Here is an 11,896-nt window from a genome sequence, read left to right as displayed (position 1 = left end):
TTATATCATTAATATTTTTACCTTAACTTTGCCATTCTTTCTTTTGAGCTACCCTATTGTTGATGTTAATCTTATAAACATAAGATGAATATCTATCTACCTACGCATATTAAAAAAAACAAATATTTTGTCAACGTTTAAACAGTTTATCCACATTAAGTTCCTTAAAATTGATCTTTCATATTGACTCTTATTTGTTAAATATTCTGTTAAGTTTTGGTTTGATTGATAGAAAGTCCTGAAAATCTGCAAGTTCGTTAAATGTGCATTTTTTTCTCATTCAGAATTATAGATAATTTTGCTGGATATAATATTTTGGCTGCAGTTTTAGTTCTTTTGATTGTCAGTAGATATGATTCTAGGACCTACGGCCTTTTATTGTAGATGCTGATACGTCTTATACAATTCTAATTGTAGCTCCAGCATATTTGAATTGTTTTTTGCAAAATTTTCTCATTGATCTAGGTTTATTGAAATTTGGCAGTAATATTCCTGTGTGTTTTCCACACAGCATTTCTTTGAAGTGTTGATTGGTGAATTTTTTTCTATTTCTGCTTTTCCCTCATGTTCTACCACTCCAGGACAATTTTCTAGAATTATTTCCTGCATTATTCTATCAAGGTTCTTTTTTTAGTCACAACTTTCTGGCAGTTCAATTATTCTTATATTTTCTCTTCTTGATCTGTTTTGTAGATATGTAGTTTTCTTATATGTTTCACTTTATGTTCTATTTGTTCTATTTTCTCATCCTTTATAATCTGTTTTATTATTTCTTGGTCTCTCAGCTTCACTGGCTTCCCCTTGTCCAATTCTAATTTTCAAAGAATTATTTTCATCTTTGAGACTGTATCATTTTTCTAGTTGGTTAACTTTTTTCATAAGCTTCTTGTTTTTCTTGGATGGTTATTTTTTTTTCCCCCTCAATGTTTCTCATTTGATTTTTGAATTCTTTGAGTTCTTCTATAAATTCTCTCGGGGAAGGCAGACATTTCTCTCTGGAGCGGAGGCTTTTCTTTTCTTTTTTTTTTTAAACTAAAGTGTCCTCTGAAGACGAACCCTCTTTTTCTCTATTACCGTAATGTTTCAATGATGGGGTTCTTTTCTTTTTTGCCCATTCATTTTTTAAAATAAGAGGTATTACTATAAGCACCTGGAATTGTGGGGCTAGGGGATGGTGCCTCAAGCTTCCCTTCAGCTCTCCACTCTGACCAGGAACCCCAAATTAAGAGCTCCCCACTCCTGCAAGTGTCTACAGTCAGCAACGTCTCTGCCCCACTGCCTCTCCACTTCCCAGGTATTGGTTCCTTCTCACCCAGGGCCTTGTCTCAGCAGCACAATTCCCAATCAGCCGAGATTCTCTCAGTCTTCCCAGACTCAAACCCCGCCTCTACACACAGTACACGAGGTGAAAGTCTCTGGTTCTTGCAGAGGCTCCAACCCACCCAGCTGGCCTGAGGGTTCCCCACTTGTGCTTCTGTGGAGCTAGACTGGAGGTGTTTGCACTTCTGACACATTAATTCCCAGCCTGGGGCCTTTCTTCAGATCTTTCCAGGTAGTACCAGCAGGATCCCAGTTCTGCCCCAAGTCTTCTTGATGTGAGAAATGCTGAAAAGTTGGGTTTCTACAGTGTCCCAAGCTTCCAGATATTGCAGAACACTGGGTACCACTGGCTAGTAGGTTTTCAGAATGTGAGAGGTTAAGGAAGGTTAGAATTCACAGAACAATTAAATGAACATTAGAAGCCTTGAGCAAATAAGAAGTGGGGGGTGGGGTGGGCTGGGAAGGCACAGGTGGATTTAGCCAATCATAAAGAGTCTTGTGGTTTTAAGAAAACCACAAATTTAAGATAATAACTGATTCAGCCCAAACTAGTTGGGGTCAGTGACCTGACTTGACCAAATCATTATTGTGTCTTTATAACAGTCTAATTAAATATTAAACAGCACACCCTGAAGGAGGAATTTTCCACCATTTTTGAACGTGGGATGTAGGATGAGGGAAGGGGACATGTTTATACATATTTAGGAGAAACATGTAGTGGGTGTATCAGAAAGATTGTAATCTGGAAGAGAACAGACTAATCCATTCTCTGAAGGGAGGGACTGTGCCAAACTAGCAAGTATAAAAATTCTCCACTTCTGTGCTTGGGGCTCCCTCTCTGGGAAGAGGAGTGGGGCCCACTTCTGACCAGATGATTCCTTAAGATTCTTCTTTAATAAATTTCCCTCAATATCTGTTTTTCAGTGTCGAGAGTGTATTTTTAACATTGATTTTTCATTAGTCTATGTTTATTCTGAGATGCAAATTTGTTCTATTTGTGGGGGAAATCAGGAGAGTTTAAAATTTACCAAGTTACTCCACCATCTTCCCAGACTCCTCCCCTACGTGATATCTTTTACCTATTCTTAATGAAATATACTTACATATACATCTAAAATTTCAGTTTTCTGACTTTATACCTAATATTCTTTGTTTTCTTGTGGAATTATTAAATTTTATTTGTTTATTATATTTTTTAGAGAACTTGCTCCTTAGGCAAAATTTTCTACTTACAGTCATTTCTTCTTCTTTCATTCCCCCTGCCAAGGCTTTAATTTCATTTTAAAGCTTTTGTTCCAGCTATTCTTTTAATTCTTATAGTATTTTCAATCTTTTTTTTTTCTCTGAAAATCTATTTGTACTTAATATGTAGCTACTCTGATCTTCTCTCAAATCTCTTGGACTTTTCCTAATTCATAGTATTTTGCCATTGTATTCAAAACTTTCCTAATTATATATATTTATTCTCTCTTCCCAGATAGCAGCTTTGTATTAGGGTCAGTTTAGATAAGTTGGCACTTATCAGAAGCCAATCCTATCTCCTGGTTTGGTTCCAAAAAGAATGCTGACTTCTTGGCTTCTTTGATGTACATATACATGTACATGTACATATACCACTTGGCCTAGTACCTGTCTCCAAAGACCTCTGGAATCTGACTGTATTCTCACTTGTGGCTCCAATAATCTAGAGCCAAGATCCTGCTGGCTTTACATCTGTTTACTAGAAATTGTATTTGAATAACCTCTTTTTAGCACAGCCTCACTTAGAGCACCTGAAGGTTTCTGGAGTGATTATCCAAAGTTGTAATAAATTACCATACTATTATTTCACATAATAATATTTTATTTTTTTCCAGTTACATATAAAGACAGTTTTCAGCATTTGTATGATTGTGAATTCCAAAAATTTCTTCCTTTCTTCTTTCCCTCCCTCCTTCCCAAGACAGCGAGTATTCTGATATAGCTTATACATGTATAATCATGTTAAATGTATTTCCACATTAGTCATGTTGTGAAAGAAGAATCAAAACAAAAGGAGAAAAGTATGAGAAAGAAAAAACAAAAAAGAAAAAAGTGAAAATAATATGCTCTGACTGCATTCAAACTCCATAGTTCTTTCTCTGGATGTGGATAGTATTTTCCATTATGAGTCTTTTGGAACTGACTTAGATCATTGTATTGCTGAGAAGAGCCAAGTCTATCATAGTTGATCATAGTACCATATTGCTGTTATTATATACAATATTCTCCTAGTTCTGTTCATTTCATTGAGAATGAATTCAGATAAGTCTTTACAGGTTTTTCTGAAATTTGCCTTCTCATCATTTCTTATAGTACAATAGTATTCTATTACATTCATATAACTGTTCAGCCATTCCCCAATTGAAGAGTGTCCCTTCAATTTCCAATTCTTCACACTACAAAAAGAGCTGTTATAAATATTTTTGTGCATGTGAGTCCTTTTCCCTTTTTTGTCATCTTTTTTGAGGTACAGATCTAGTACTAGCATTGCTGGATCAAGTGTATGTACAATTTTATAGCTTTGGGCATTGTTTAGACCTAAGATTTAAATGTACTTGCTCTTTCTGAAAGGGTCAACAAAACAAATGACTATCGTAAAAGCTAACACGTATATGACTATCTAAGAGAAGTAAAAAGAGTAATAAGAGGTAGAAGAGAAAGATAACTTCCTCCTGAGACAGACTCAAGAAAAAAATAATCAACTTGGACTTTAAAATTCAGTTGTCAGTCAAGAAGCATTTATAAAACACCTTCTATATGTCAGATACTGTGCTGGGTACTGAGTATACAAAGAAAAATAAAAGATAGTACATGCAAACAACTATGTTATATGATGTTAATGTATCATAATATGAAGAATTCAAAGAAATTTAGAAAGATATGAAATGATGCAGAAGTAAGTAGAATCAGAACAGTATCATAATAAGGTATGTAACCTTGCATAAAGGTTCCTTCCTTCAATAAAGAAAAACAACACTCAAAGACATTAGAATTTTGATCCAGAGAGAGATCAATCATGTCTTCAAGGTACTGATGGTGAAATATGTCTCCCTCTTTTTGGCAGAGAGATGATGGTTTATAAACTGAGGAATACATTGTCAGGAATGGCAAGTAATTTGATTAATTTTTAACTGTAATTATTTGTTACAAGTTGCAGAGGTGAACATATACTATAAATATATTTGGCAAGTTATCTTCTATCTACTATTTATTATCTGTGTGATATCAGGACAAATCTCTAATCTTTTTGGGCCTCAGTTTACTCATCTCTAAATGGGTGTATTAGACAAAATACCTATTTAGGTCTCTTCCATCTCAAAATGTATTATTCCAACTGCTGTAAATATTAAATGCATCAGTTAAGTACTAACTTAAGAAAATTATTTTCAAGACCCTTGGCCTTGCTTGGCCAAGTCAAAGCAATGATCCAAATCTAACAAAAGGATCAAAGTCTCTTTTCTGGGCTGATTTTTTTTTCAGAAATAAGGAGTGGAATAGAGATTCTTGAGTACTATAGAGAGAAAGGTCAAACCAACAGGAAGTCAAGAATTAGGCACTAAGGCAAGATAGTGAGTAACTTGACTTTATGTGGCAAAGCACATGCTAGTCAGTAGAAATTTTTATTAAGAAACTTAGGAGAGCTGTGATCTAATGATTCAGTAACTAAGAAGCTGGATGGCATAGTTGAAAGCATACTGACTCTAGAATTTGAATTCTTACTCTAACACTGTTTTTGTGACCTTAGGCAAATTGATTAATTTCTTTGGGTCTCAGTTTCCCCATCTGCAAAAATAGGGGATTGAACCATATGGCATCTAGGGGCTCTTTAGTTCTCTCATAATCTTATAATTTTTCATTACCATCAGCATACTGAGTGCCCCACCACACCAGGTGCCCAAAACTTTATTAAGTACTGGGTGCTGGGTCTACAAAAACCAAAAGATTTTTTCCTCTCAAGGATCTTATAGAGATCTAGGTAAAAATACTTTAGTAAATACAAGCTTATATGAGGAGGGACAGATGACTCAAAAGATCAAAAAGGCTTTAAGTAGGAGGTGGTATCTGAGCTGGACTCTGAAGGAAAATAAAGATTCTAAGGCAAAGGGTAGGTGTGTATACATCCAAGGTAAGGGAACAGTAGATAAAGGCAGGAGATGGAATACTAAGTTCAAAGGATGGCTAATTGGTTAGTTAGGTAGGAATAGTGGGTAAGATTCTGTGATATGGTTATGTTGTGTCCTAATGATGAACTCCCATTCATAGATCTAAATAACCTTTTTTCTTCACTGGTTTTGTTGCCTTTGTTCATTCATGTCTGATTCTTTGTGACATCATTTGGGATTTTGAGGCAAAGATACTAGAGTTATTTGCTATTTTCTTCCCCAACTCCTTTTACAGATAAGGAAATCGAGGCAAACAGAGTTATGTGACTTGCACAGGGTCAAATAGTAAGTGTCTGAGGTTAAATTTGAACTCAGGAAGATGAGTCTTCTTAACTCTAGGCTCAGCACTTTATCCACTGCACCACTTACCTGCCATTACGGTCAACTATCACTAAATATAAAATCCTACAACTTGTGGATTTCATTCTGTGGCACACTCATCACCACAAGTGGAAATTAATTTTTATGGCCAGTGATAAATCTGGGAAGACAACAATTACTCTGATTTCTTATTCTAGCCTAATATTGTTTAAATGATTGCTTGAAGCTGATAAAGACTCCACTTAATGAAGACACAGGTTCTGATGGAATCTGAGCTGGAGCCCAGAAGTAGATCACAGATTAAGCCTCATTTAGTTTTTTTTTTTCCCCCGGAGTTCGTTCCTCTTGATCTTCCCTGTGATGGTTTTGGGCAGGTCTTGGACAAACTCCACCTGATCAGAAAAAGACAAAATTCTCCCAGATTCAGTATCTGAATCTCCCACCCAATCTCTTTCAGTGAATTGAACAAGTGACTAACTGGATGAAGGATATATAGAATATCAACTATCATCATCTCACATTGACACAGATAGCACTTTGTGACTTTCCTCACAATAGACTTATGAGTAGCTAGTGTCCTCACTTATTATATGTCAAAGTCGGACTGGATGTGCAATTTTAAAGTCCCTTCTAGTTCTGTCTATGAAACTAAACTGTGTGTAAAACCATTTTAGAGATGAGGCTTACAGAGGGACGTGAGCTGCCCAGGATCACACAGGTAGGGTCAGAGAGAGGATTTGAATGTTGGTTTCTAAATATACAGTACTACAGAACCATATCCCCACATCCTCTATTCCTCTTCCCTTCCTCTTTCTCGCTTCTACTCTGCCAAGAAGAGAGAAAAAGACAAGGAAGATAGCAATTTCAGATTTTTTTCTCTTTAAACCCTTCTCCACTACCCCACACTTCAAACTTTATATTATCTGCCAACCTTTCAAGCGTGACTTTGATCGTAGACCTAACAGAGAGAATTAGTTGAAGATGTTTGCCCTTCTATTAATTGAGTCTTTAAGAGAAAAATGGTAATGATGGAATGCCATTGCTTGTTTGAAGGCATTTAAGCCATATTGATTGAATAGCCATGTTGTTGTTCAGTCGTGTCAGACTCTTCATGACCACATTTAAGTTTTCCTGGAGTGGTTTGCCATTGCCTTCTCCAACTCATTTATATATATTTTTTTTTACAGTTTAGGAAACTGAGACAAATAGGGTTGACTTGCTTAGGGTCACACAGCTAGTAAGTGTCTAAAGCCAGACTTGAATTCAGGAAGATGAGTTAGAACTAATATCTTATCCACTGGACCATCTAGCAGACTCAAACTGCCATGAAAGAAATAAAGCTTCATAAGGATGTTTTTGTAAGTTTTTTTATTGTGTGAGAATAATTGTGGGAACTCAGCTTTGTTTACCAGTCTCAGGTGATCTTTCTATCCTAGCCAGTCAATTCTGTATTATTGGTCACAGGGCTGGCATTAGTATAGAGCATTAATCATTCAGTGCAAACTCAGTACAGTGTTGGAACCCACAAGTCCAAGTTCATACATCCCTCAATGTTGGTCTGTCAATTCACTTGAACTGAACAAACATCGATTAAGCAACTTTTATAGTTGGGTATGAGGAAGTGTGGTATGATGGAAAGAGAAGACGGATTGATGTTCAATTTCTGACATGTTTTTGTTATATGATCCCAGGTAAGTCACTATTTTTCAACACCCCAGCCTAAAGGTTAATACCTGTATCCTACAAAATGACCTATTACAAATGAATTAAAATGTAATTGGAAAATGTTTAACAAAATAAATAACATATACTACAACATAGATGAAGTTAATTTGTGGTTTTCTATGCCAATTTACAGATCACAGAGATCTGTTTCTATTTGAATTTGACATCATTTGTTCCAGGCAACTCTCTGAAACTATAAGTTACAGAACAGGTGTTGGACTACATTGTAGGTAAGAATTTCCTCAGTGGGAGCTTTTTGTATTAGTGGTGTCAAACTCAAATAGAAACTGGAGACAATAAAGATCCCTATGGGCTCTTAGAAAACCACATGTTAACATTATCTATGTTTTATTGTGTATTGTAATAATTTATATTATAATTTCATATTTTTTAGTAAATTTTTAGAAATGTTAAATATTTCACAATTACTTTTTAATCTGGTTCCCAACATTCAGTTTAGGTATTTGACATATCAGCCTTATAGCGAGAAAATTACAGATTTCATTTTAAAAAATGTTCATGTACTGGCTAGACAAAGGGCATACAAAAATAAAAGCAAATTAAAGAATTGAACTCTGGCTTCTGTTCTAGTTACTAGAATCTTGTGGGAGTACTAATTGACAGTATTGGAATCTTGTATTAATGGTGATGACATCTTTCTAAGAGAAGAGTAACATTTCATGAGTTTCTCCAAACACATGCAATCATATTCAAGGTACATACAGTAGTTCAAAAAATTAGTCATAAAGATCAAAACATTAAAAATAGACTAAAAAGGTGCTACTTGTAATTTTTGATCTTGAAAAGATTTCACAAGTCATCTGCATAAAACTCCTCTTTTATACTTGAGTTGACTGGGGCTTAATGAGAGTAAGTAAATTTCCCAACAAAGAGTCAGTAACTAGCAATAAAACCAATCACATTTATAAAAGATTCATGATAAAACATGTTATCCACCTCTAGCTAGAGAGGAGATGTACTACTCAGTGCATATTTGAGTATGTATTTATCTATCTACACACTCATATATGTATATACACACACATATAGAAGGAGAAGGGGGAAAGAGAAAATTTGGAATTGAAAAATAAAATAAAATTGAATTATTAAAAAAAACAATTGATGACTAGAACCCAGGTTACTTGATGCTTCCCAACTCATATACCCTATTTCCAGTATACCACACTGCCTAACTTGAGTTATGTTGCTGTTCTACTGGGTGGCCGCCGATTCAGGTGAGGTTGGCAGTAAGGATTCAGAATAGTGTTTGAGAAATGGGTCGGAATATCATGCTTCGTTGGTTGGTGGTGTGGAGGAAAGGAATTACTAGTAAGATTAGGCTACTTTAAGCTTGATCCTCCTTTTTTAGTATTAAGGCTGTTGGTTATTTAAGCCTAGACATTTGTCCTACTTTCAAACAGAAAGACACTGACTTTCAGGGTGGTCAACACATACTGTGATAAAATGTAGGATTGGACTGGGGTAGGGAAGCAAAAGTAAGACTTGGGTGAATAGACATTGAGATTAAGAAAAAGTATGTGTGTGTGTGGAACTTCCTGGGCAGGCTAAGGAGAATAGGATTCCAGGAAAGACATTTACAAGGAAAGTATTGCAGGAGTGTACCTTAAAAAGCCATTTTGACTAAAACACTTGACTCAGTACCCTTGTGTTGATGTTGTCTACATGAATACATGACTGAAAATTGGGAAGCCTGAATGCTAGAGGTAGCATAGGAATGACATAGGGGTTAGAACCCTATCTCTTTTAGTACTTTGGGGATCCTAGAGAAGTTATTTCACATTCTCAGCCTCAATTTCTTGAATTAAAAATAAGTGGGTTGGAGTAGGCTAGCCATAAGGTTTTATATAGCTCTAAGTATTATTATTTCTTAGAATAATAGAATAATTAGAAACTTCAGTCTCCATCATGGACTTGCTATTTGATCTTGGAAGAATCATAGATCCATTCTTGTCCTCATTTTCTCCATATATGAAATGAGGAGTTTGGATTACATACATTCTAAGATCCCCTTTGACTCTCACATTCTGAGGTTCTAAGCCTGGGTGTGCTACATCCAAGTATCTTTGTAGAAGTGTAAAGAAAACTCCTCTCTGATGAATGAACTCCTAAATACTCCCTCTCTTGGCCACATGGTTTTGACAAATACAGAAGGTCAGTGCAAGTGGCAGTTCAAGCTTCCTCAGAGGGTCACTAAATTGGATTTCAGACAGACTCCCCCAACTCCCAACCCCTTCCTGGTCTTACCATCCTGGGGTACTTGTAGGGAGCTGTAACCTTCTTTACATGCTGCTGCAGCTCCTGAACCAGCTTGTCAGGGTCATGGGACCTAAATTCCGGAGTCAGGACCACAAATGCTTTCACCACCTAAAGAATTGGAGCAGGTCAGGGGTGACTTGTAGATAGATGAGAAAACTATAACATAGCACATGCATCTCCCTGTGGGGGATGGGACAGAATAAGGAAGATCTATGTGCAGAGAATCATAGAGTTGTTAAAGATGTTGAGTTGGTCAGTCAATAAAACACTTATTAAGCACCATGCTGTTGGCTGAGGCTATTAAAAAAAAAGGTAAAAAGGAAGTATCTACCCTTAAGAACCTCACATTCAAATGAAGGGACACAAGAAGTTCTGAATCTTTGTCTTAGTTAATTATTTTTGTGACCATAGCAGATCCTGCCATTTTTTCTGAGCCCCAATTTCCTTAACTGTAAAATACAAATAATAGTAATTATGTCACCTATTTCATAGGGAAGTGGGGAATAAAGTGATTTTTAAACTGAAGCCTGCTATGTCATAGATTTAGATCCAGAAAAAACCTCAGAGACCTTTTATTTAGTCTTAATACTTCATTTTATATATAAGGGAGTCAAAAGGACTACCCCAAAGGTTGTAAACAACAAAGACAGGATTTGAACCCTTGTCTTCTGACTCTATATTACCTGAAAAATGGAGGCAATCTGTGTTTTATTTAGTTCAAAAGGCTTTTGTGAGGTTCAAATGAGTTATGTATTTTATTTTTCCAGGAAAGGTGGAAGGGAGGTTTCAGAAAAACTTCTGCCTTGGAAATTCCCTCTACCAATGCATTTTTGTAAGTCATCTGAATTATAATCTTACAAAATTTCCTGAAGCACTAGGACTTGCTCATGGGTTATAGACCTCCAGCATATCAAGGATTGAACTTGAACTCAGGTCTTTCTGATAAAGGACACTCTTCCACAATGCCTCTTATAAAAACTTAAACTATACAGTGTCATAAAAATGTAAGAAATTGGGAGCAGACAGATAGTACAGTGTGTATGAACTAAGTGTGGATTTGAATTCATAATCTGAACTCAGACCTTTCCTAAATTACTAATCCTGGATAGGTCATTTAACTCCAATTGCTTCAAATAAAAACATATAAACAATTATTATTATTATTATTATTATTATTATTATTATTATTATTATTATATAGCCCATCATGATGTCTTTAAACCCTTTTGTTTTTCTTAAGAGTATAGAGACAAAAAGTATGATTATAGGCGGAATCAGGAATTGAGAAATGGGATTAGGACATCCCTGAGAATTGTATGGTCAAGTTTGGTTAATATAGTCCATTTTTAGCTCTTCTCTATAAATAAATCCCTAATTTATTGAAAATGAGCCAAAGGTATAATTCAGTTGTCAAAAATATTAATAACATTTTAGGTCAAATGAATAGAAACAGTGTGCAGATCAAGGACGACAATGATCACATTATCCTCTGTTCTGGGATCACATCTGGGGATTGTCTTGAAGCCACTTCTGGATGCCACATTCCAAGAAGGGCATTACTCTAGTGATTGTGTTCAGGAGAGAGTGACTGGGATGTTGCAAGGCTTGGAAACTAGGTCATAAGGAAGTAGTTGAAGGAACTTGGGACATATAGCCTGGAGGAGAGAAGATTTGGAAAGACATGTTCATTGTCTTCAAATATTTAGAGAACTGTCATGTGGAAGAAAGATTGGATTTATTCCATGTGACTTCAGAAAACAGAACTAGCACCAATGGGTAGATGGCAGAGAATGCCTCGACATAAGAAATGACTTCTGAATAATTATGACTATTTAATAATGAAATGATAATGTTAGAATCAGGAGGACCAGAGGTCAAATTCTGTCTCTCACATACCCTAGCTGTGGTACCATGGTTAAGTCTCTTAATCTCTCTATAACCAAAGTAACTCTCAAAACTCTGTTGATTTACCTCCTTGAACACAATTTCCATGAAAAGGATTCCCCAGATCAATTCAAATGGAAGTAGGACGCTAAACTTGTACATAAACATCCTTGTATCTGCACATT

General features: G+C 35.8%; 1 protein-coding gene across 1 annotated transcript in view; it reads right to left on the bottom strand.

Annotated features, from left to right (window-relative positions):
* Positions 1-3,145: 3,145 nt before the first annotated feature.
* The window catches only part of LOC141550372 (acyl-coenzyme A synthetase ACSM1, mitochondrial-like), a 64,791-nt gene continuing 56,040 nt past the window's right edge, over positions 3,146-11,896 (bottom strand). Inside the window, exons 13-14 of the mRNA XM_074280951.1 lie at positions 9,816-9,935; positions 3,146-6,217 (exon numbers count right to left, since the gene is read on the bottom strand). Coding sequence (XP_074137052.1) covers positions 6,137-6,217; positions 9,816-9,935 — 201 coding nt within the window. The 3' untranslated portion in view covers positions 3,146-6,136. The remainder of the gene's footprint in view (positions 6,218-9,815; positions 9,936-11,896) is intronic.

The sequence above is a fragment of the Sminthopsis crassicaudata genome, chromosome 1 (assembly GCF_048593235.1).
Source record: "Sminthopsis crassicaudata isolate SCR6 chromosome 1, ASM4859323v1, whole genome shotgun sequence".
NCBI lineage: Eukaryota > Metazoa > Chordata > Mammalia > Dasyuromorphia > Dasyuridae > Sminthopsis > Sminthopsis crassicaudata.
The sequence above is the reverse complement of the archived record's forward strand: the minus strand, read 5'-3'. Positions and strand labels throughout refer to the sequence as shown.